The following is a 24,283-nucleotide window of genomic DNA, read 5'->3' on the forward strand; positions in this document are numbered from 1 at the left end:
AGAGTCTTTCTGTTGGTGTGTTGTTATTAGATACAATTGGCCTGCCGGGGATGTCAGCCGTATAGAGCTCGTTGGCGTGTACCTTGTGGATTTTGGGCAGTAAATAGAAACGACCTGCGTCTGTGTTTGATGGGGTGAGATATCTGAGGTCATCACGTGTGATGAGCTTTCGTTCGTGGAGGTCCTGTATGGTATGGGTTATTAGCGCCGTGTACTCCTTTGTTGGGTCATGGTCCAGTTTGAGGTAGTGTTGCGTATTGTTGAGTTGCCTATGTGCTTCAGAGATATATTTATCTGTGGGCCAGATGACGATACTCCCACCCTTATCTGCGGGCTTGATAATGATATCATCTCTGTCAGCTAGCGCATTGATGATGTCACGTTGTGTTTTAGTGAGGTTGTGACCACGCGAGCTTTGGGAAATACCGCGAAGGATGTCGTTGCTTACTTGTTTAATGTACAGGTCTAGTGCGGGTTCTCGGCCGTGATTTGGTGTCCAGGTTGATGGTAGTCGGAGGTCGTTGTTGTTTTCTTGTGTTGTATGAGCGAAGAATTCTCTAAGGCGTAGCCGTCTCGCAAAGTCTGATATGTCTTTGTGGATTTCGTATTCGTTAACAGAATTGAGTGTAGGGCAGAATGTTAACCCCCTAGAGAGGACTTGTAGTTCGTCGCTGGTTAGTGAGCGTGATATATCTATTACGGTGCTTGCGTCAGCGTTTTCTCGGGGTGGCTCAGCGATGTTGCGGAGAGTTGTGGTTGTGGTGCTGGAAATGATTTGTTCGGCTGCTGCGTGTGTCGTGTTAGTGGGCAGCAGCCGAACAAATCATTTCCAGCACCACAACCACAACTCTCCGCAACATCGCTGAGCCACCCCGAGAAAACGCTGACGCAAGCACCGTAATAGATATATCACGCTCACTAACCAGCGACGAACTACAAGTCCTCTCTAGGGGGTTAACATTCTGCCCTACACTCAATTCTGTTAACGAATACGAAATCCACAAAGACATATCAGACTTTGCGAGACGGCTACGCCTTAGAGAATTCTTCGCTCATACAACACAAGAAAACAACAACGACCTCCGACTACCATCAACCTGGACACCAAATCACGGCCGAGAACCCGCACTAGACCTGTACATTAAACAAGTAAGCAACGACATCCTTCGCGGTATTTCCCAAAGCTCGCGTGGTCACAACCTCACTAAAACACAACGTGACATCATCAATGCGCTAGCTGACAGAGATGATATCATTATCAAGCCCGCAGATAAGGGTGGGAGTATCGTCATCTGGCCCACAGATAAATATATCTCTGAAGCACATAGGCAACTCAACAATACGCAACACTACCTCAAACTGGACCATGACCCAACAAAGGAGTACACGGCGCTAATAACCCATACCATACAGGACCTCCACGAACGAAAGCTCATCACACGTGATGACCTCAGATATCTCACCCCATCAAACACAGACGCAGGTCGTTTCTATTTACTGCCCAAAATCCACAAGGTACACGCCAACGAGCTCTATACGGCTGACATCCCCGGCAGGCCAATTGTATCTAATAACAACACACCAACAGAAAGACTCTCGAAATTCCTGGACCACTATTTAAACCATATTCCGACAACACTGCCATCGCATGTACAAGACACACCCCACCTCCTCAGAATAATCAGAGATATAAACAACACTCGTACATTTGTTAGGGACACAATACTAGCCACGCTGGATGTGACATCACTGTATACTAACATCCCACACAACGACGGAATCACAGCCCTCTGCAATACCCTTTCTACTACAAACACCAGAAAAGACACGGAAACCATACTCGCTCTAATGGACTTGGTTCTTAAACTGAACTACTTCGAGTTCAATGGTGAATACTACCTACAAGTACACGGTACAAGTATGGGCACACCTGTTGCACCCACATACGCAAATATCTTCATGGGGTTCCTAGAAAACAAAGTTCTCAGCGCCCTCTCATTAAAACCCACGGTGTACCTTCGATACATCGATGATATACTGATAATATGGGAACACGGGGAACATGAATTTCAAAAGTTCGTAGATCTACTGAACACCGCGCATAGCAACATAAAGTTCACATCACAACAGTCAACTCACTTAATTAACTTCCTCGACACCACGATATCACTAGACAACGGCAACCTCGTCACAACCCTGTACAAAAAGCCAACTGACAAACAACAATACCTTCACTTCAAGAGTCACCACCCGCGTCACTGTAAGGTTGGAATTCCTAATGGGCAGAGTGTAAGACTACGCAGAATTTGTTCAAACGACACAGATTACGCTGAGAAGCTTGACGAACTCTGCAGTACACTTGCCCAAAGGGACTATCCAGACTCCCTCCTAACCGAATTCCGTCGCAAGGCACTCACACTCGATCGAAACGAGGTTCTGGAAAACCGAAAAAATCCCGACGCGTGCCAAATAAGCTTCATCACAAGATATTCCAACGCACTTCCAAACATCAAAGCCATTCTACAGAAGCACGAGCCCCTCCTCCAAAGCAGTGACAGACTTAACAACATATTCACAAATCCCATACAGGTGACATACCGACGCGCAAGAAACCTGGCAGACTCCTTGGTCAATGCCAAAATCAGCAAAACGAGCGCCCCGTACACGGGAACACGACCCTGCAACCTCCCGCGCTGCAAAACATGCAAGCACGTTCAACACGCTAACTCCATCAAAAGCACTGCGAGCAATTACACCCACCCCGTTAACCACGCATTCACATGCACAAGCTCCAATGTTATATACTGCATTGAATGCGGCGACTGCTCTATGCAATACATTGGTGAAACCGGCCAACAAATGAACAACCGCCTTACCGGACACAGAACCGACACGTCCAACAAACTCCCCAAAGCAGTCGCTGAACACTTTAACGTTCCTGGTCACAATTTTGACAACATTAAACTATATATTCTAGAAACCGGGTTTAGATCCACACGTGACAGACGTGATAGGGAGTCTTATCTCATATACAAGTTCAACGCTCTTCACCCGTCCGGTATCAACAAATCCCAAGGCACCCTAGAAACACTTCACAAATAAAATATGCTTTTCCCATCTACATCCATTATCATCTGTTATGTTCTGCATGGCCACTGCTTTCTGCTCTCTTTATTGCATGCCACAACTTTGTATTACAAATGTATATTTAAAAAAAAAAATGCACGTTCTGGAATTTTCCCCGCGTAACCACTAACCTCCTTATCTTTCGCTATGCTTGCGAATTCTTGCCTGTTGTCCCGTTTCGTCCACGTGTTCGTGAACCTTCCATTTTTCTGCAACCGGTCTGTAGCCTAGATCACTACGTTCACATAATCCCCTCCACACTCTAACAAAGCAGCCATTCACTCCCGCCGTAAAAACCCGTACGGACCTTTCTTCCCTCCGGGCTGTTGACCCACAATTCACATGAACCTTTAAACACGTCACACCTAACCCTTTAAATACCATGCCAATGATGAGGACGGTGCCCAGAAGAAGAACAGTCTCTGTTCGAAATATCGGCGGCTTCTGTCCTGAGGCAACTCCCTTCCTACATCTCTACCGGTTCGCTGGATTTCTACCCATCTACGCTGGGGTTTGTACTTCTTGGGCTATTGCTTCATGCTCACTGTCGTCGCACTGCGGCGTGTGCACTGCACTAACACGCTGAGAGAGGGGGCGGTACGCTCCGTCGTACGAGCTTTGCTTTGCAAACCCGTAACTGCTTAAATCGGGGGTCCAGTAATGTAGATCCCGCAAGTGTAATGTTCCGCTCAACATCCGAAAATCGTCTGTTGAGCTTCGCCTTCATTGCTCCTGTCATGCGCTTGCAGGCCTCGGGGAGGTCTTCCGCTTGAGTTGCTTCAATGTGCTGCAGCAGGGCGTTCGACAAAATTATCACTTTAGAGAGCGTCACGTGCTTCTCGGTACTCATTTCTTCTGTGACGTCTTTGAACGCCTTCAATATCTTGCATGCGCCCTCCAAGATCTTCCATTGCTGGGATGTTAAAGGCTGTAAGTCTGTGTCGAGGATAGCTATTGCTGCGAGCACAGCGTCTCTCAGATATAGCATACGCGAAAACATCTCATATGTTGAATGCCATCTTGTCACCACGTCCTGCTTGAGTTTCAGGAGATCCAAACCCATTTGCTGCTGTATAGCCTGGAGTTTGGACATTCCGTGGGAGCTGTGTTTGAAGAAAGTCACAATGGCTTTCACCTTACTGTGCACTTGACCCAATTCCGGCACTCCAGCTTGCACAACCAAGTTGAGCGTGTCAGCGAAACACGGAAGGTGTTTCCAGCCGCAAATGCGAATCGCGGCAGTGACATTCGCTGCATTGTCGCTCACAAAGCTCATATTTTGTCCTGAATGCCCCACTCGGCCACGACAAGCTGGAGGCGATGTTTTCCGCTGTCTGCCGTTCACGCCACACAAAACGGTCGATGAGCCGCGTTATTAGCGCACAGTCTTCATTTATAAAGTGCGCCTTGACAGCTAAGCAGCTATCGTTGGCTAACGATGTCCACCCATCAGTGGTTATGCACACACCAAGGCACGCCCAGGAGTTCATTCTTCACTTGCTTCGCTATTGTGGCATACATTTGCGGTACGTACACCGTTGACAGCATCTTTCTGCTTGACAGCTGGTACCATGGATTCAGGAGCGCCACAAACTCTTTAAATACCTTGTCTTCGACAAGAGAGAATGGATGGTACTCCTTGGCAACCATCTCCACCAGCTTCTCGTTCTGGCGGATTGTTTTTGCCAGAGACATTGGCCTATACTCACGTAGGATGCTATTGTGTTCTGCTGTAGTACAGCCCGGCGTGGCTGGTTCGAGATCGACGCCGATGTGGACGCTGTCGGGTTGCGATTGCATGCAGCAGGTCCGGTGCTGCAATTTACAAATGATAATCAGTCCGCGAGTGCCAAGAGTGGCCACGTTCATGAACGCTGACATGTGCGGGAAATTATTTAATGGCAGTCACTGAGCACCGAGCAAAAAGACAAAACGGGATACACGAAAGTCCAAATTTTTAAGGGCAGTTGTGAAGTGTAATAGTCAGCACAGTAGTTAGTTCCTATTAAGATATTCTCAGGTTTCATATAGAAACTCTCCACGCATTGCTTTCCGCGAAACACCTCAGCCGAAATGCACGTTTGTGTACCTGGTAAGCCGGTACAAGACGAAGAAATATAAAAATAATAGAGAAGAATAACAACTCTCAGGTGCGTTTTCTTGTAGCACATTGCTAAAACTAAGCATCGCGCGACAAACTTAAAACGAGGGGGGATATACATTTATTAAAAGGAAAGTACTCTATAAGGAGTACGAAGCCAGGTTACTAGTTGCCCAACACTATAGTGTTAGTGGGAGACACAGTTACTCCGAAACATATGTAAGTTCGGCCAACTTCAGTGAAGTACGCTGAGAAGTGCGCATCAATGATAAATATATATAATTGGGTGTTTACGTCGCGAGACAACTGCGATCATGAGCGACGCCACAGCGGTCGGTCTGTGGATTGCTTTTGCCCACCTGAGGGTTCTTTAACATGCGATGAAAGCTCATCACACGGCACCCCGTATTTAACGTCCCTCGCGGAAGATGGCGTGTCTAAGCAACTTGTACCCTGCCACCAAGTTGCTGGCGTCCTCGGCCGGGTTTGAACCCGCGATCTCGGGATCAGAAAGCGAACACGCTACCGACTGAGCCACCGAGGCCGGTATCACCAATGATAAATGGAAGTAGTTCAACGTACATGACAGCAACGATGGAAGGAGCTTCAGCAGGATGTCCAGGAGCACTTGGAGCTGCATCAGGTGCGCGAACCGGTGCCTCAACCTGTGACGGTTCGTCAGTGTCCACACTTGCCTTACCACCCGTCTGGAGCATGCTGTCTATGTCAACACCAACATGTCTCGCTCTCACATGGCGCCGAAGGTTTGCAGGGTTGCCGTTCTTGTGAGAAATCTCAGCATGACAAAGGTAGCACCTCGCTTCCGTTTCGGTGCTTGGTGTAAAGACAGTCCACATAAAGCTTCTCTTTCCCCGAAGGGAGCCTCGCGCAGACACTGTCGACTAACAGAGTAGGAGGCGAAAAAGCAACAGAAAACTTATATTGCAAACGAAGGTGTTACTAAAACAGTGCACGATTCGAAATGAGCAGAAACGCGACACGGTGCTGTGTGAAGAAACTGGTGACAAGACGCTGCGCTAAACACGAACGCAGAAGTCATCGGCTCGGACACTGTTGCGGTTGTCGAATCTGTGACCATAGGACCTCTCACTCTCTCTCGTTGTGTTTCACGCATTGCACATTGCACTTACTAGAGGTGATCAGATACCAGGCATTGGCTGAATTGCAGTGGAGGGACTGGCGAATTTTCAATGTGAAATTGGAGGTTTCTGTGCGCAACAGTGCATGTCATACTGAACATTTGGCTACATTTGGCTTTGGATGTTTGACAGCGCGCTCCATTACAAGGACGACAACCAGGTTCCTCCTGTGCCGTCGAAGAAGAAACTAGAACGCTGTTAAAGTTTCGAGATCTACGGAAAGCAATTTTGAGGGAGATGGAAAGACCTCTCTTGGTGTTGCAAAGTGATTTGTGATATGTTGTTGCAAAAATTACATCAGTTTTGTCCAGCTTGAGTCTGGGAGAGAGCAAAGGTGATCGTTCTACGGTAGCAGACTTGACGAAAGCGTTATGAATGAGCACTGAGGGATAATTTCTCTGTAAAAAAAAACAGGACATTCGTTGGGCATGTTTATTAGACTTATTTTCAGAACAAATTCTTTTAATGGACAGAAATTGGCCATAAGGGATATCTCTTTTCTGGTGAGTGCTTGCTATTTTCACTTGGGGAAGCGTGGTCAGCCACGCGAAAGCTTCATATAAATTTTATGAAGCAGCTCTTCAGAGGAAGGAAAAAAGGAGAGCGGCGCCATCTATCTAAACCAGTAACAGTCCGTATAGTTGCGTCTCCTTCTCCCTTTGCCGTGTCATGGCCCTTGTAGGCTGGGACACCGTATCTGGTGCAGCAGGAGGTGCACGACTAAGTATGGCCGGCAACGTTACGCAAGTGCCACAAATGGTAAGAAAAAGGTACTCTAGATAAAGCTCGCCTTCCAACGAATTCGTTACGTTTACGTACACAGCCAGTGTCAGAACAAGCTGACCAACCAGAGACCGAAAGAGAAAATGGCAGTGTCCCAGTAGCTACAAGCCCTACGGTGAGGAATTGCATAACTTCTTTGCCTATCCATATAACTTAACGAGCACACTGTCACAGGTGTTTCACTACACCGACGCAGCAGTAGCAAGCACGTCTGCAGCTGCACCCCAGCAGGAAACTGAGGCTACCGCAGAAGCAGTGCCAGACATATCAGGCACACAGCGTGATAGAATAGGGCCATGCCGAAGGAGGAGGAGGCGAGTCCCTGCACCAATAGCACATCGCATTCTCGAGGTGCAGGAGCGGATTGCTGCGGAAATAACGCAGCTCCGGGAGGTAAGGAAGTGGCGAGATACAGCTGACACAGCACAGATGTAGTGTAGGTGAAATTAATTAGAATCAGCTCTGCATTAAGTGAACATATTTATTTCAATTGAATAATCAAAAGTGAAACTTTACACATAAACCCAAACGACAGTAAATGCACTTTTTTAAATTTCATACCTGGGAAGCTTCATGGCCATCACAAAGTCATCATCAAAAATGCATACACATACAAAGACAGATTACACGGGGAAGGGCTGTTAGATTGTTTTTTTTTTTTTTTTCGCTTGTGTGCAGGTTATCAGTCCAATGGCTCAAGCCGTGACAGAGTACTTTAGGTACAAGATTGGAAATGAAAGGAATGCCAATAATAATATCTAAGGTGGGCCATCCTCTGTATTACTACTTATGCATCTTCATTGGAGTTTAATACTCAAGTCTCCCTGTGATGTACTGGTGGGAAATACTGCAAGAGACACTGTTTTCATGTGAAATATATTTTTCATTTGGAATGACAAGAGCCAATGAAAATATTTTGCAAAATATTAAGTTTTGGAGTATATGGAAAACATATATTTAAATTGTAAACATAACACGGTTACATAACTTTGCACATTTCTTATTCACGTGAAAAACACAAAAATCAGTAAGAGAAAGAACATTCACAGTGACCAAAAAGAATGAATGAATAGTAAACAGAATATTGGGTGCAATACGTTACAGCACCTGTGAAAAGAAGACACAATGACAACAAATACACTTAATGGAATGACATGGTCAAACTGGGGAACATATGTATCCCAGCATACTCTCAATTTCTGACATCCGCTTTTGTGGTGTTTTGAGGGTGTCTACCAACCTGCAAACCCAGGACTTGTCAGGGAATTTTCATGTGACTGAAAAACTCGGGAAATTTGGCAGAAAGCAGTTGAAGCCAAGCAAAATTACACACAAGTGCCTTGGTCATGTTTCGGGAGTGCCAATCAGTTGTTGAGTGTCTAAGCCACAGCCACGTAGCAGCAAGTAGGAGTTTGCAAATATGACAAGCTGCAAAAGGGTAAGGCAGCCTCACTAATACTCAATAAATGATTTCTTTCATGAGGGATCTATATTAAAATGTAGCTGCAGGTACCAAGTTTCCTTTTGTTTGGGTCAGGGATTTTCCTTGAAAGGGGAAGTGAAAACGTGAACATGTCAGGGAATTTGAAGTCTGGAATTTGGTAGACACCATGGTTGTACCATGGTTTTGGTGTAAATCAGTCCTAAATAAAATGTCACCGGAGTTCCCGGACAGAGGGCTACCCCAAAGTGCACAAAGTCCTTTAAATTAGAATGTATAGATTAGAAATTATGTGGCCCTTGTACTTTTATGCCATACACATTTAAAAATATCTGTTAACAACTTGTTGCCGGCGGTGCACTGCCTGAGCAGTCAAGGTCCATTCACACATGCGTTTCAAAAAGCGGCGCCGCCAGAGCGTTTGCGTTCGCGTCTTGGGTAACCTGTCACACATGGGAGAAACGCATTCGCAAACGCCTTTTCTTTCTCACGCGTATTCTCGAAGAGCACGGCACTCATCGTACTTCGTAGCCATCTTCTCGCAAATATCCAATCCAATCCTGGTTTCAAAGATGGATGCTTCGTACGCCGCTGAATTGGACCGGGAAGAAGAAGTGTTGATGACCGTCCTTCTTGCTTATGCCACTGCCTCTGCTGCCACAAAACGGAAAAAGAAAAGGAAGTGGTGGGTACGTCCTTGTTTGCGGGAGCGGGACTGTGTTGGGCAAGCCCACAACCTTCTTCCCGGCTTGCGCAGGGCAAATGACGAGGTCTACTACCGAGAGTAAGTTCTGCTCATTTGCCCATTTGCTCGACTTGTCCTTGTGTAACGTGTAACCAAGCCTGTTCTGTTCAGCTTCTTGCGCATGCCCCCGAGGACGTTTGACTCACTGCTTAGTCTAGTAGGAGACAGGCTACGCAAAAGGGATACACGGTGGCGGAAATCAATCAAGCCAGATGAAAGGCTCGCCGCCACCTTAAGGTTTGTTGTGATCGTTCGTTCGCTGCGTATCGTTAGCAGCAGCGTGTAACTCAGTGACACACTGTTGGTATTTAGATTCCTGGCTGCGGGGGATTACTTATGCAGTAGCTCGTTCAACTTTTTGATCGGGAGGTCGACGCTATGTGGCATTGTGTCAGAGACGTGTCAAGTCATTTGGGACGTGCTGTCTCCACTTCATGTGCAATGTCCGAGAGCAGTGGACGACTGGATGAAGGTTTGTATTTTTGCTCTTTATTATTAGAGATGAGCAAGTTACTCGATAAAAGAAACTCGTTATAAGTCAAGTTATTGTGTGCAAAATGTTGGTGTGAGGCCATTATTTACTTTTTTGTGACAACAGTTTTTTTTTAAACGTTCACTGTCGGCAACGTGTCACAATGCATTTTAAAAAGTGCACCTTGTATACCTGTTTATTGCCTGTTTAATGTATGGGTGGTGGTAGACGTTTTACTACTGTATCAAGATTGCTCCAGTATTTGATATAATGAAATAAGCATACCTTTATGTGTATCTGCAGGGTGGTATTTGATGATTTAGTAGAATTATTAAACTCAGCACAAAGCAGGCATTGGAATTTTCGTATCGAGGGGAGCATCATTTGGAACATTGTGAGGTCGAACCATGCCAAGCGTGGCCTTTTTGTGTGGCCAATTTGTACAATTCACCACGTAACAGCATGGCAGCAGAGCCAGCAGTACCATACACGTATACAACTGGGGCCCACACGATTGCCCTACATCATTATAGGGTGAGGCCGCAGCTTTCCCTGCTTATGGATCAGAATTGAACAAAAGGAACTTGCCTCAAGTTACTTTGGCAAAGTTCTCTAAAAAAGGAAGTAGTTCCTCAAGAAGTTACTGGAGCTCCAAAACAATGAGCCAAGTTATTACTGGAAAAAGTAGCGTAGTTACAGTAATGTCTTACCACCAGCACTGCTTAATATTGGGCTTGTTCATTTCTCTGACTTATGCTGTGCCACGCGGCTATTTTCATTCTTCCATTTTGTGTGAACAGGTGGCACATGGATTCCTGGAGCGCTGGAACATTCCACACTGCATTGGTGCAATGGATGGCAAGCATATTGTTGTCCAATGCCCTGCCAAATCAGAGAGTGTTGACAGGAATTATAAGGGCACTTTTAGCAAGTGTATGTTTGCTGTCTGTGATGCCTATTACAGGTACTTCTCGCATGATTTTATGAACTAACTTGGAATCCAAGCCGTACCATACGCCTGCAATTAAAACACTGTTTTACAGGTTCATCTATGTTGAGATAGGTCATCACGGTAGTCAGAGCGATGGCGGAATATTTGCCCAGTCGTCCCTTCTGAAGGACGTCGTGTCTGGAGAGGCCAACATCCCCCCAGCGAGTCCTCTTGGGAATCGTTCAGAGCTTCCCTACTTTTTTGTGGGCGATGAGGCGTTCCCATTGAAGACGTTTCTCATGCGACCATTCCCCAAGCGAAGTATGTCGGATGTGTTTTGCAGATCAATATTTTCAGTGGTACCCCATATCAAATCACATATCGTACACCATGCAGAAAATAAGTATATCATTGTGTTGGTGCAGGTATCACATCGATGAGGCAGAGGGTGTTCAATTACCGCCATTCTCGAGGCAGGAGGATAATTGAGAATGCCTTCGGTGTACTTGCACAACGATGGAGGATTTTGCGGCGTCCGTTTGCAGCGAAAGACGACAACATTAGACGTATTGTAGCTGCATGCATTGCTCTGCACAACTTCCTCCTCAGTGAGTCAGAGTCATCCAAGGCTTGCTATTGCCCTACTGGGGTAGTGGACCGTGAAGGATCTGAAGGGGATGAAGTTCGAGGAATGTGGAGGACTGAAGAAGCTGGAAGGCCAGCTCTGGCGCAGTTTCCAAGAACAGGCCTTCGCTGCACAAGGTTTTATGTTTTCACATGTTTGCTTAATTTTGCAAAGAGGAAAATGTGTAACATATTATGAGTAAGCATGCTGGTGGACTGCACATGAGGGTAACATTCGCTTGGCACCATCTTGTGGTGTCATGTCTTTTTTTCGTGTGTCTCCATTGCTAATCTTTCGAAGATTCAATAATGTGTTATGTTTATCTACCTGCACACATGCTTGCCTGCTTGCTCGTCATGTGCTCCTCAGAAAGCTATGTTTCACCTCCCACCTCGTTGCCTCTTCAACACTAGGCTGTGTTTTACTTCTGTTTAACATTAAAACATTGGATGAAACTTGTTGTAGTGCTGCACATCAAGTGAGAGAGCACTTGGCTGACTACTTCATGGAAGAAGGTGCACTGCCATTCCAGGAAGACAAAGCCAAGAAAAACTGGGGCACCTGATTAAATGGAAGTGACGTCCACCACCAAGGTGTGCACCTTCTGTCTTTTCTCAAACCCTGTTTGCATTGTGTACTTTTCCTGCATTTCTTGTGCATATTGCTGGTGAGTAGAACATTAGTTTCCTTTGGTAGATGATAGAATGTTGGGACAAGTAAATAATCATTGAAAATGCATTTTTAATCATATTCCTGTATCACATGTCCACGAAAGACATTGCATTGCGTTGCACATTTTTGTGGACATTCCTCAGCTGCCCATAGTGAAAGTCAGGTACATTGTATAATAAGGTCGCTTACATTCCAGGATATCACAGAGAAACATGTATTTAAAATGCTAAAATAGATATTTCACAGTGCTAGAAGATAAAACAACTAAGAATGACAAAATAAAACATTTGACATGGAAGAAACGGGACAAAAAATAGAAACTAGATATTACACAGTACTAGACATTGCACATGAAACAACTAAGAATGACATAAAGTAAAACACATGACGTGGAAGAAACGGGACAAAAAATATAAACTAGATATTACACAGTACTAGAAGATAAAACATTGCACATGAAACAACTAAGAATGACATAAAGTAAAACACATGACGTGGAAGAAATGGGACAAAAAATAGAATCTAGATATTGCACAGTACCAGACAATAAAACATTGCACATGAAACAACTAAGAGTGACATAAAGTAAAACATATGACGTGGAAGAACCGGGACAAAAAAATAGAATCTAGGAATTGCACAATACCAGAAGATAAAACATTGCACATGAAACAACTAAGAATGACAAAGTAAAACATATGACGTGGAAGGAACGGGACGGAAAATTTAAAATCTCATTTCTGCAAGTTCTTGCGTTGTGGACTAGACAAAAGATTCTACATATTGCTGCTTTTTCGCTCGTGCTTTCTTTAGGTACTTATACAGAATCTCCTCCATTTCGTGTAATGCATCATCCTGGTCATCTTTGTCTAAGCGACGCAATTTCACTGCAAGTGCTGCACATTGCACATGCACGTCGTCAGCCACCTCCTTTGCATTCCTTCGCCTTTCTTGGATGTCCTTCAGGTTCTCAAGGCACAACTTCATGGTGTCGTCATATTTGGTGCACCTAATACAACATTACGTTGTCACGTACATTCACCTCGCATGAACCCATACTCACTCATTTGGTCTATTCTTTATGAATCTCCGCCTTTTCGCTGGTGGTGGTGGTGGTGTCTTTTCAGCTGAATCTTCAGCTTGAGGTCTGTTTTAGATTGATGGGTAATAAGACAGAGATGACAACTATGTAAAGTGTATGAGAAGCCACTGAAGTATTTGTTCAGAGGTTGTTAAAGTGCAAACTTTTGGTCGATGTGACCATTGTGATAAGTTATTTGCAAAACATTATGCAAGCAGAAGATTAAAACAAAGTAAGTCAGGGGTTCAACAGCGTATTCAAAGATGTTGGCAAGGCACACATTTTCCGCATGCAGGCCCCCAACTAGACACAAATTTTTTACGTACTTGCACGTCACATGTGTGAATAATACAATTGTGAATGTACTTATTTACTTACAGATCATCTTCCAGGAAGTCGAGGTCAGCAAAAAGACTGCAACAGATGGAGTGAAAACATCAGTCATACATGCTCAGCCCAATAAGAGTTTAAATTTACACCTAATGTAAATACACATCCCCACTCACTCTGATCCTATGTCTGCCTGGGAACTCTGCTGTGGGGATGGTGACAGCTGGTTGCCCTCCAGTTGAGATGGGGACTGTGAACTGCATGAAATTAGGCTCCAATGTGTTAAATGTAGGGTCAGGGGTGCCACAGGGCTCTGTTCTGGGGACGTTACTCTTTTTGGTATATATGAATGACAACACAGGAAGTATTGGACCAAGCTTGAACATTAGACTTTGCAGACACTGCTGTACACTACAATACATGTGATCAGGAAAGATTAAACCAAGGGCTGGAAGAGACAGTTTCATGGTCTTTGCATCTGTCATAATTTTGATTTTCTAATACTGCTTTTTTATGTTGAGGTGCACGGTGGCCATAGGGCTATTGCTTGTTTTGATTTTGTTGTACGTTTTTGGTAAGACTACACAGTGTTATCAGTGGCTTGACAATTCTTATGTATCAGTTTTGTTCGTATGTGCACCCTTACATGAAGAGCCTGCAGTATCTGTTAAATAAATAGTAAAGTGAGAGAATCTCAATGCTGCCCTATGTGAATAAATACTTTGCACTTACCTTGAGGACTGTCTTTCTTCTCTTACTTCCACGTTTGTTATTATTCTAAAAGGAAATATTTATCAGCCCAATTAACTGCAAAGGACAAATTACAATGCTGAAAAGGGCGTTGTAGTACTTACGGCGCGTCCTCCACGTACGGTCCGAGTATGTCGTGAATTTGATTAAAGTGTGGCCATGTTATTTTTTTAACATCCTTCGTCCCTGCGCCACTCCTCGAAGTCTCGTTGAGCGCCAGCAACGTTTTCTTATATTTGTCCTTGGCGTTTTTAAATTTGCCAGCGCACTGTTTCCCTGAAATTGGACTACATGTGTCACCAATCGCCACGAAAACGGACTTCCGCAGTGCTTACCGCTGATGCCACATATCTTCCCAATCTTCTCCCATGTCTCCTCTTTCAACTGAGCATTCTTAAAGTCGGGGTGTCTCTTGTCGAACAGGTACTGATGTTCTCGTGTACAGTCGAGCAGTTTTTCCAGGTTGAACTTGCCGCCCGCCATCTTATCTTGTACCCGACGACGGCGAGAGCCACAGGAAGTTAGCGTGACATCCGCTCCTCCTTCGGAGTGCTGCTATTGGACGGAGAGAAAAGCGTTCGCGTTTCTTCTGTCCGAAGCTGCAGCACGGAGCGGTTCTCGAAAAGCGGCTGGAAACGCTCCGCGGCTCGCGTTTCGCGGCGCCGCGAACGCGAAACGCGCTCAAAAAACGCATGTGTGAATCCAGCTTCAGTGATGCACCGCTCTCTACATCATCCCAATCCTCCTCGGGAGCAGCAGGAGGATCGGGATCGGAGCCCTCATCTTCGCATTCAGGATCTTGCAAATTGTAGTCAATGCACATATTATGCAAAACTGCACACGCAGTGATAATATTGCATGCCCTCTCAGGTGCAAAGTGCAAGGTCCTGTAGCGATGAAGGTAGCGGAATCGCATATTTAAAACTCCAAAACACTGTTCAATTCGAACCCGGGTCTTGCAGTGGGCTTCGTTGTGCGCCTGGTCCTTCTGTGTCGCAGGAGAACGAACCGGAGTCAAGAGCCATGGTTCAAGAGGGTACCCCAGATCTCCTGCGCAGAAGAGAGGAAGCTATAGTTACTGAAATTATTTGATGGATGTTACACTTGTGAGCTCGTGACATCAGTAGACAAACTGTTCCGAAAAATATTTAATATTTATGTAGTTCGTATAAAATAAACCTGCACCTTCCCATGGAAGGTATGCCTATTTACTCTGTGAATGTACCAATTCCGAAGTCGTCTAATTCTGCAGTTAATATATCTGCTGTATGCAATGATGTATACAACAACAGCATCAAATACTTTTATGTTGACGTGTACACAAAGCATGCTACTCTACTAAAAAATCCAAAACCAAGCTACATATATGAAGGAGTGTGTGGAGGCAGGGTAGCTGGTGTACATTCACCGTGATGAAGCAGCACAAGGACGCCGACAAAGAAGGAAGACAGGACGACTGCTATTCTTCTATAACGTATACATATATATTTCCATATTGGCCTCTACTTCTAGCAAAACCAGCGGTACAGTCTAAATCCGGCACCCGATATGTACGGCATGAAGGCCAAGCGGTACACATGAGGTACAGTCCTCAACCAGCAGGTACAGTTCGCGACCACTGCGAAATTCATACGGTACAAGGGCTCCGAGACCCATCCGTACCGGCTAGGTACTTTTTAAGCGCGATCTATAGCAGCTGTACCCCATGTGTGTCGCGTGTTTCCGGCGCATGAGTACGAACGCCTTCTCACGATATCCATGCGCTGCAAAAATATTTCGCGTGATTCCGAATACCAGTCAATAAATTCCCTTATGCAGCAGTGCCGTAATGGATGAGCACTACCATTCTGTCAAAGAAGTGTAATAACTTCAAGCCGTGACCGTGAGGGATCGCACGTTTGGGAAGAATGCGTTTCTTGGAACCGCTGCAAATCAGTTTGTTTTGAAACGTCGGGGAGCGAGGACGAGCCTGTTGGGTCTTCGAAGAAATTCATTCGACGCTTTCAAGATTGGAGTCATTTAAGGTGCGTATTATATCTCTGAAGTAATTATTCGTCTGGACGACGCATTTTCGTTCATCTTCGCTCTGATTCCCAGTGGTCGTGATCACCGGCAGGCACGACACAACGACTGAGGGACGGAGACAACGAACTTTGTGCTTCATGCACGAACGTTGATGCGTGAATTAGAGGAGCCTAGATTGCACTTTACACCTGGATTACACAAGCAAGTAGGCATGTTTTTCAGGCAAGCTATTTCGGTTGTTGGATTTTTTTTTTACATTGTATTTTCTCCTAGGTTACGTCCAGGCGATGTCGTAAATGAGTGGGTCAATCGTCTACTGTGGTTGGTGTTACGTTCTGCGGAAAAAACGGAAGTTGAGGAGGAACAGCAATCCAAAGGTGTGGAAGAGATAAAGAAGCGTTACCACAGAGCAGCTGCAATGGTAAAGGAGAGATGGAGTGGTCGGCGTCCATCCATATACGTTGTGCCCCATGTGTTCGGTGCTTGAGCATCATGACACTGCACGCTCTCGATAGACAAGCATCACCCCTGAAATGGATATAATTTCCGAATAAAGGTATTAGTTTGTTATATTTATCGTGCAGCGTAGCTTCCTGGCGCTCTTAATATATCGTGGAGGAGGGGAAGCACCCCGACGGGTAGGCCTAAATCGCTGCGCGCTATCCGTTACATGTACCGCATGTGAGGGCGCATGCACTCGTACCTCTTAATTTAAGAGGTACGTTTTTTTAAAAAATGTACCTCCTGGCCAAGCGGTACTTAACCGTTACATATGCGTTACCTGATTTAGAGTGTTTGGCCGAGCGGGTTAAGGAGTCCCTCTCATTGGTAATAACGGAGGTTGTGCTGAAGACTGGCAGGTGGTGGGTTTGAATCCTACCACAGGCTGTGATGTCTGAAGTTTTCCTTGGGATTTCACGAAGACACAGTTCCCCCTGATGTCGGCCCAGGATGCATACTAACCCCCCTGTCCCCCACATCCTCCTGCTTACTGTAAGTGCAATTTTGAAGTCCATTACTGAACCAGTTGAGACAAATGCTCCACATACCTTCGGTGCTCGCAGACGGACTTCGCACATGCTCCACACTGAGGAGTCGTGGCAGCTCCCGGGGTACGCGGCGTCAATGTGGAGAAATCTGCGATTGGCATCACAGATCTGCAAATAACATAATTTAGGCAGCCAAATTTGAATAAAAGCTCAGCACGTTGTCACTGTCATAGCAACTCTAATTCAGAATCACACTCTCACCCCTAGCACGTTGAGGGCGTGGTATCCCTTGTGGGAATAATAATTCCCATCAACAAAGCGGGGGTCACTGCGACTCGGGGCGACGATGGCTATTGCAGTACCATCAATTGCACCTGCATGATAAGAACAGCACCTGTCATTTATTTAAAAAGAAACATCATATGAACACCAATGTAAAAGGAAAAGAACTGTCACTTAAATTTACCAAGGCATCCGGACATCCCTGCTATGGCGTAGAAGTCCCGTTTGATGGCCACCTTCTCTTCGGTGGATGCCGGGAACTTCAGATATCTCGGTCCCAAATTTTTAATTATTCCTAGGCTGACAGCATGGATAGCCTCGGAGACCGGGCGCTTTGTAGTGGCGATGAATTCATCACTGGCGATGTTCTCCAGGAATGCTCCTGTTGCATAGAATCTGAGTGCCATCAGGACTCTCTGCTCCACTGACAGAGTTGTGCTGCGCCACTGCTGGGCTATAAGTGGATACTTATTTCAGAATGATCCCAAGAACTTGGTTGTTCACAATTATTAATCTATTAGCTTTTCAAGCACTTCCTCTTGGAATCGCAACGCAATGATCAAAGCAAAACCTGCTGTTACGCGAGTGTAGGCTGTTGTTTTACTGTTTTCTTATTCCTGGCAACTAGTGTGGAACAAGAACATCAGGGAAATAACGATAATGAAGTGCAGATTTTTACCGCTGTATTGCGATAGCTGACGTACAACCAAACCTCATGAATGCTCCGAAGCTACATTTCCCTTACATTTATCGCAGTGCTGTAGCTTTTCACTGCACAGGCCCCGTTTCACCAACGTCAGTTTAGCCACATTCAAACAGAGATTGGGTTCACTCAGACTTTGTCGTTCTGTGGTCCGCACTGTATTATCAGCTGACGGCATTTTCCTGGAATCTTCGCGAATAACTAGCATTCATGATGCAGAATTGAAGGATAACCTGACGTTTAGGACCTGTTAGGCCTTGCTTAAAGACCCCGTGTTACCATTGGACTTCTTTCCGTCAACACTGACTAAAGTTACAGGAATTCACCTTGCGTCCTTGTCAATTCGTTTCAAAAGAGCCTCACTGTCCATGAAACGCGTTAATGAAACCGTGCACTGCTCTCGGGTTGAATTGTAGCCGACGTTAGTGAAACACGTCCTAACACAGAAAAGAAACTCACATAGGCGCAAGTCATCAGCAACGGCGTCACACACCTTCCGGGCAGCAGCCTTGGATAATCGAAAATTGCCGATGAACTCCTCTTCTGTCACACTGCTGTCGAAGGCATCGCGGTGTTCACGAAAATGTCGCGATGATTCGCTCTCGCTGACCCCTTCGTCAGCAAGAAAGGCGTAGAGTTCCGCCATATTTCCTCGATGTGACGACGCTGACGGCCAAAGATTCAAATTCTTGAGTCTCACGCGCTGCGTCTCCTCGCGACCACAAATTAGTCACGCCATGACCAGGGATTTCCCTACACCCCCCCAGGGGGGGTGTACACCCTCCCTGCATTTTTGCAACCCCCCCCCCCTAAAATTTCTCAGGTGACCCCACCCCTCTCGGCCACCAACACGTTCTGGTAGTGAGTCCAGCGCAGCGAATTACATCCTGTACTGTCAAACTTGGGCTGTAGGACCAGTCATGCAGATGATCGTACCATGCATTTGCCAAAATCATTTCAAAGTGACTGTTCAATGCATATATTGCGCACATATACGAGCAAGAATGCGTGCGGGCACGTAAACTCAATGTGGATCATGAAGAACCATTTGCGCCCAGCTCAATCAAGTAAGGTATTCTAAGGTTTTCACCGTTGGTTGCTAGGTGTTCATTGAGCTTCGTGAGACAAGGTGCTAGTCTCTTTTCTTTTTCGGTCGTGTGATTATACATCTTAATGTTGAAATGCCGTTCATGATGAATCTGTATTCTAATGTACTGTGTTCTAACGTAATAACATGTACAAATAAACCGGGAAAGCTGTGCAGATATGTCACCATTGTGCCACGATTCTTTACGTGTCTAAGAAAAAATCCGTAAGTGGAACCTTCAGCAAGTATAACCCCCCCCCCCCCTTGAAAGCTCGGCACTCCCCCAGAAGTAAATTTCTGGGGAAATCACTGGCCATGACCATGGTAGAGTGGCGAGCACGCTGCCTCTTAGCGGAAGAGACGAATGGCTCCACGTGACTGTGCCGTTGGCATGGCAACGGAGACCAAAGATGACGCGCGGGTGCCGTGAGCAACACGCCTCTGGATTTAATTTGGTCTCGTGTGTTGCGGTGTTAAAGGACAACGGAAGCGAAATTTGTCCATTGCAAAAAAAGGGTCCGAACAAGGTCTAGATATTACGGAGAATTATGGTGGCACAAGTATTTTGCGAGTACACTGTACGGATGGGCATATTTTTGACGATTACGAGCGCGCTGAGCCGCCCACCCGACACGATCGCCATGGGGCGCATCCGCTGCCGCAAAGCGTTGCGGGAAAATCTGAGGAGCGCGTGACGTCAAATATCTCTCGTGCTCCATGTGCGGCTGCCCGGTGAACGGGATAAACACGGCGAATTTCGAATAACGCCTGAAGATGTTCGATTCGGAGATCTCGTGGAAGTCTTATGGCGATATATCCTATGACAGATGGGTTCGTACCTATGCTTCTTCGTCCCCGTTCTTCCTCCGTAGCGGGAATCGGACGTACGCCAAAACGCCAAGTGGAGGTAAACATTTGTGCCTTCCGTTTTCGTGAAAATACCGAAGGGGCCGCTCTTTCTTTCAGTCTGATGTACTTCGTTGACAAGCCAAGGCTAGTGAGCACGAGTGTGTGAAAGCGGGGTAGTTGGTGTACATTCATCGTGATAAAGCAGCACAAAGACGCGGACAAAGAAGGAAGACAGGACGACTGCTAACTCTCAACTAGCAGTTTTTACTAAACAAAACATGTTTATATACAGGGGGGAGCCTGCCCCTAGTCACATGACACCATCGGGTTACACTGCAACGTGTTCCCGAGATAACTTATCTCCGCGGGGGAGAGGCTCAGTGACGGAGCGCTTATGCATTGATCATCGTCGTATTTTGTAATGAAAAATGCCTCTACTATTTCCCTTGTTAGCTGCTCATTGTGTACTGATAGTACAGACTTCGCGCGAACAGACACTATCAGTACACAATGAGCAGCTAACAAGGGAAATAGTAGAGGCATTTTTCATTACAAAACACGACGATGATCAATGCATAAGCGCTCCGTCACTGAGCCTCTCCCCCGCGGAGATAAGTTATCTCGGGAACACGTTGCAGTGTAACCCGATGGTGTCATGTGACTAGGGGCAGGCTCCCCCCTGTATATAAACATGTTTTGTTTAGTAAAAACTGCTAGTTGAGAGTTAGCAGTCGTCCTGTCTTCCTTCTTTGTCCGCGTCTTTGTGCTGCTTTATCACGATGCTAGTGAGCACCTCTGGATTTGTTTTGAACCATTCGTCAACAATATGTCTGCACACTACTCGTCTTGTTTCGCCTGTCTACAAGTAGGCATAGACGGATTCGAGGTGAGAATAAGATTCCTGTTTTTCGGTAACAATTGAAATAATGCAGTCATCAAAAAAGTCAGACATCAGCGGAATTTGAACTTCACATCTCTCGATTGCCAGTCGAGCGCCAATGGCCAATACGGCCACGGAAACAACCACAGACTGGTAGAGCGTGTTTGTTCTTAAACATATCCTGGCCGAACACAAGGTAAGTAAGGAAGTAAGGAAGCAATGTAAGCAGCAATCCCTAGAGAGAATGAGATCACCTTCCGTCGGATGGATTTTGGGGCCCAGCCTCGGTAGTGCTGTCTTTGTAATAAACGTCAGTCGATGTTTGACGCTATGTTTCTGCTGTCTATCCGTGTGTCGTTCGTGCAAGGGACACTATGCCCTCGCGTTGCTGAAGCACAGCCATGAAAGACTTCACGAGCATATACAATTTTTCTTGTAGCGAAAATCAATCTCCGATCGCAAAACAACCGCGAAATGAAAGTTAGGAGCTCCAACAGGAGAGACGACGTGCGTCACTTCCGTGGTCTGCTACGGCGGCGCGGCGACGCTGACCAGGGGCTCAGAGTGCTCCGCGGCCGAATTTTATATCGCGATTTTGGCGGCATTTCAACCAATATACGTAAATCTAAGTCAAATTCCGGATTGTTTTGGTACACATCGCAATATGAGGCAAACAGCTTTGCAGCTTATTTTCGCTTCCGTCGTCCTTTAAACCGACAGTTCTTGTATATTTGTGGCCGTGTCTTCTCTTCTTGTGTGATAAGCGCTTGAAACGCGTACGTCAAGGCTGGAAGTAGTACGCCGGGATCTACGCGCTGAGTCACGGGGCAGGGCCGGGCTCTACGCACTAGGTCATCGGACCGTGCCGTGCCGCATAAAAACATGAAGGCAGGAGCCCGACCGGGCCATTTTTCGATGCGCCCGGCCTGGGTCGGGCCCCGAAAAGCCGGCCCGTGCAGGGCTCTAGTTCACACATCTACATTCTTTCAAATGACGGTGTAGCGCCCTCCGCCGACGATGAAGAAGCGCGTGCTCCCGCCCACGCTCTCCACCCGGAGTTCATTCCATCCGTGGCCACCGTCCAATAAACATCTACCTTCCGCTACGCTCCTGGCCTCTCTGTCTTAGCCGCGCTCACAAACTGGTGACCCCAACGCTGGGATCCCACCCGATCTCATGGGTTCACCGATCCAGCCGCCCCCGCTCCTTCCCATCCTGCTGTTCCTGCCTTTTGCCCACCATGCCCAGCTTCAGCGGCCCAGTTCGGTGCCAGCTACTCTCAAGCATCTACCATCGCGAGCCTTTCTACCACCGTCACATCGCTCCAGTCCAGCGTAGACCGTCTCACTGACTTAGTGTCCGGCCTGACAACTCTTGTTGTCAATTCTACCTCAAGGCCCCCTCGCTCTCCTCCTCCTTATTATCGGGATGACCCTCGTCGCAGACGCCGCTCCCCTCGCCGCTACCGCTCTCCTTCTCCAGCACAATCATCTTATTGTTGGTATCATGAGACATTCGGTGCACTGGCCTACCACTGCCGTCAGTCTTGTACATGGCAGGAAAACTCCAGTTCCAGCCACTGAAGGCGGCAGCGGCTGCTGGATCAGACGGTCGCCGCCTCTTCTATGTCACTGATTCCATCAACCATATCCGCTTTCTCGTCGACACCGGTGCGGAAGTTAGTATCATCCCTCCCCGTGCTTCCGATCGTCGGCGATTATCCTCCCACATGCTACAAGCAGTCAATTCCTCACCGATCAAATGCTACGGAGAGCCTTCACTCACATTAAACCTTGGACTGCGGCGAAATTTCCAGTGGGTATTTATCATTGCGGACATTTCCGACGCCATTATCGGGGCTGACCTCCTGCGGCTAAGCCCAGCTCTCGCCCGACCCGCTGCCTCGCAGCGATTCCGTAACGTCCTCGATGAATTTCCTAACGTCATCAGATTGCCGCCCACGGACACCCCGCCTCGTCATACCACGACGCATCATATCATCACCAAAGGCCCGCCGGTTCACTCGCGCCCCCGAAGACTTTTGCCTGAGCAGCTCGCCATTGCTCGTCGCGAATTCGAGCACCTACTTTCTCCGGGCTACATACGGCCTTCTAGCGGCCCCTGGTCCACGGCACTCCATATGGTCCTTAAGAAAGAACCTGGGGACTGGCGCCCTTGTGGCGATTACCGCGCCCTAAATGCTGCGACTGTCCCGGACCGCTATCCGATTCCTCACATCTCCGATTTCGCTGCCAACCTTCACGGTGCCAACATCTTCTCAAAAATCGACCTCATCAAGGCCTACCATCAGATACCGGTAGAGCCTGCTGATATCCCGAAGACAGCCATTACAACGCCATTCGGCTTGTTTGAGTAGTACATTCGCATGCCTTTTGGGCTGCGTAATGCGGCCCAGACGTTCCAGCGCTTTATCGATGAGGTTATGCGCGGCCTTCACTTCTACTTTGTATATCTTGATGATATACGTATTGCAGCAGCCCCGCCAAAGAACATGAAGACCACCTACGACAGCTCTTTCGCCGCTTGCAAGAGTACGGCGTAGTGATCAACCCTGCAAAGTGTGAGCTCGGCTTAACATCTATTGCCTTCCTTGGCCATCGCATTGGCGCATCCGGAATTACACCCCTCCGTGGGAAGGTCGCTGCTATCGACAATTACCCCCGCCCAACTACCCACCGTAAGCTCCTAGAGTTCCTGGGCTTGGTAAATTTTTACCGGCGTTTTGTGCCTCATTGCGCCCAGCTTCTCAACCCGCTTTGTGCTCTGCTTGCCGGCCCCGGCGGACCGTCGAAATCACTCGACTGGACACCCACCGTAGAGCACGCTTTCTTGACCATTAAGAAGGCGATCGCCGACTGTGCGGTACTTGCCCACCCCATTCCGGACGCACCAACTGTCCTGCTCGTCGACGCGTCCTCCGAGGCTGTGGGGGCGGCGCTCCACAGCGTCACACCCGGTGGGGAGCTCCAACCGATCGGTTTCTTTTCCAAAGCCCTGAAACCGACAGAAACCCGTTACAGCACCTTCGGACGGGAATTGCTTGCTGTATACCTATCGATCAGACATTTCCGTCACTTCCTTGAGGGACGCCATTTCACGGTCTACACAGACCACAAGCCATTGACATATGCTATAGCATATGGGACCAAGACTCGATAGTAGTAGGAGGTGGTATCGAGGGAGACCGGATGCGATTAAGCTTTATGGGTGTCTGGTTCGAACCGCACAGC

The 24,283-nt window shown here is 47.0% G+C and overlaps 2 protein-coding genes across 2 annotated transcripts; one reads left to right on the forward strand and one right to left on the reverse strand.

Moving 5' to 3' along the window:
- Positions 1 to 9,159: 9,159 nt before the first annotated feature.
- LOC135372778 (uncharacterized) lies at positions 9,160 to 14,204 on the forward strand. Its single transcript, XM_064606249.1, has 8 exons — positions 9,160 to 9,395; positions 9,468 to 9,593; positions 9,669 to 9,828; positions 10,629 to 10,792; positions 10,872 to 11,080; positions 11,185 to 11,521; positions 11,850 to 11,977; positions 13,518 to 14,204. The coding sequence occupies exons 1-7, from the start codon at positions 9,184 to 9,186 to the stop codon at positions 11,947 to 11,949; spliced, it is 1,308 nt and encodes a 435-aa protein (XP_064462319.1). The 5' UTR covers positions 9,160 to 9,183; the 3' UTR covers positions 11,950 to 11,977; positions 13,518 to 14,204.
- A 2,343-nt stretch (positions 14,205 to 16,547) lies between these two features.
- LOC135389317 (putative nuclease HARBI1) lies at positions 16,548 to 18,862 on the reverse strand. Its single transcript, XM_064619383.1, has 5 exons — positions 18,676 to 18,862; positions 17,698 to 17,967; positions 17,493 to 17,605; positions 17,292 to 17,399; positions 16,548 to 16,577 (listed from the first exon to the last, which is right to left on the reverse strand). Exons 1-5 carry the CDS (start codon positions 18,860 to 18,862, stop codon positions 16,548 to 16,550), a joined length of 708 nt encoding a protein of 235 aa, XP_064475453.1.
- Positions 18,863 to 24,283: the final 5,421 nt, after the last annotated feature.

This window comes from Ornithodoros turicata, chromosome 1 (assembly GCF_037126465.1).
Source record: "Ornithodoros turicata isolate Travis chromosome 1, ASM3712646v1, whole genome shotgun sequence".
Lineage (NCBI taxonomy): Eukaryota > Metazoa > Arthropoda > Arachnida > Ixodida > Argasidae > Ornithodoros > Ornithodoros turicata.

Coding starts and splice junctions, on each gene's coding strand:
- LOC135372778 (XM_064606249.1), top strand. CDS start 9,184: ATGGATGCTTCGTACGCCGCTGAATTGGACCGGGAAGAAGAAGTGTTG. Junction 9,396..9,467: donor GACGAGGTCTACTACCGAGA/GTAAGTTCTGCT, acceptor TGTTCTGTTCAG/CTTCTTGCGCATGCCCCCGA. Junction 9,829..10,628: donor CAGTGGACGACTGGATGAAG/GTTTGTATTTTT, acceptor TTGTGTGAACAG/GTGGCACATGGATTCCTGGA.
- LOC135389317 (XM_064619383.1), bottom strand. CDS start 18,862: ATGGCGGAACTCTACGCCTTTCTTGCTGACGAAGGGGTCAGCGAGAGC. Junction 17,968..18,675: donor TGCTGATGACTTGCGCCTAT/GTGAGTTTCTTT, acceptor ATCCACTTATAG/CCCAGCAGTGGCGCAGCACA. Junction 17,606..17,697: donor AGGGATGTCCGGATGCCTTG/GTAAATTTAAGT, acceptor CTTATCATGCAG/GTGCAATTGATGGTACTGCA.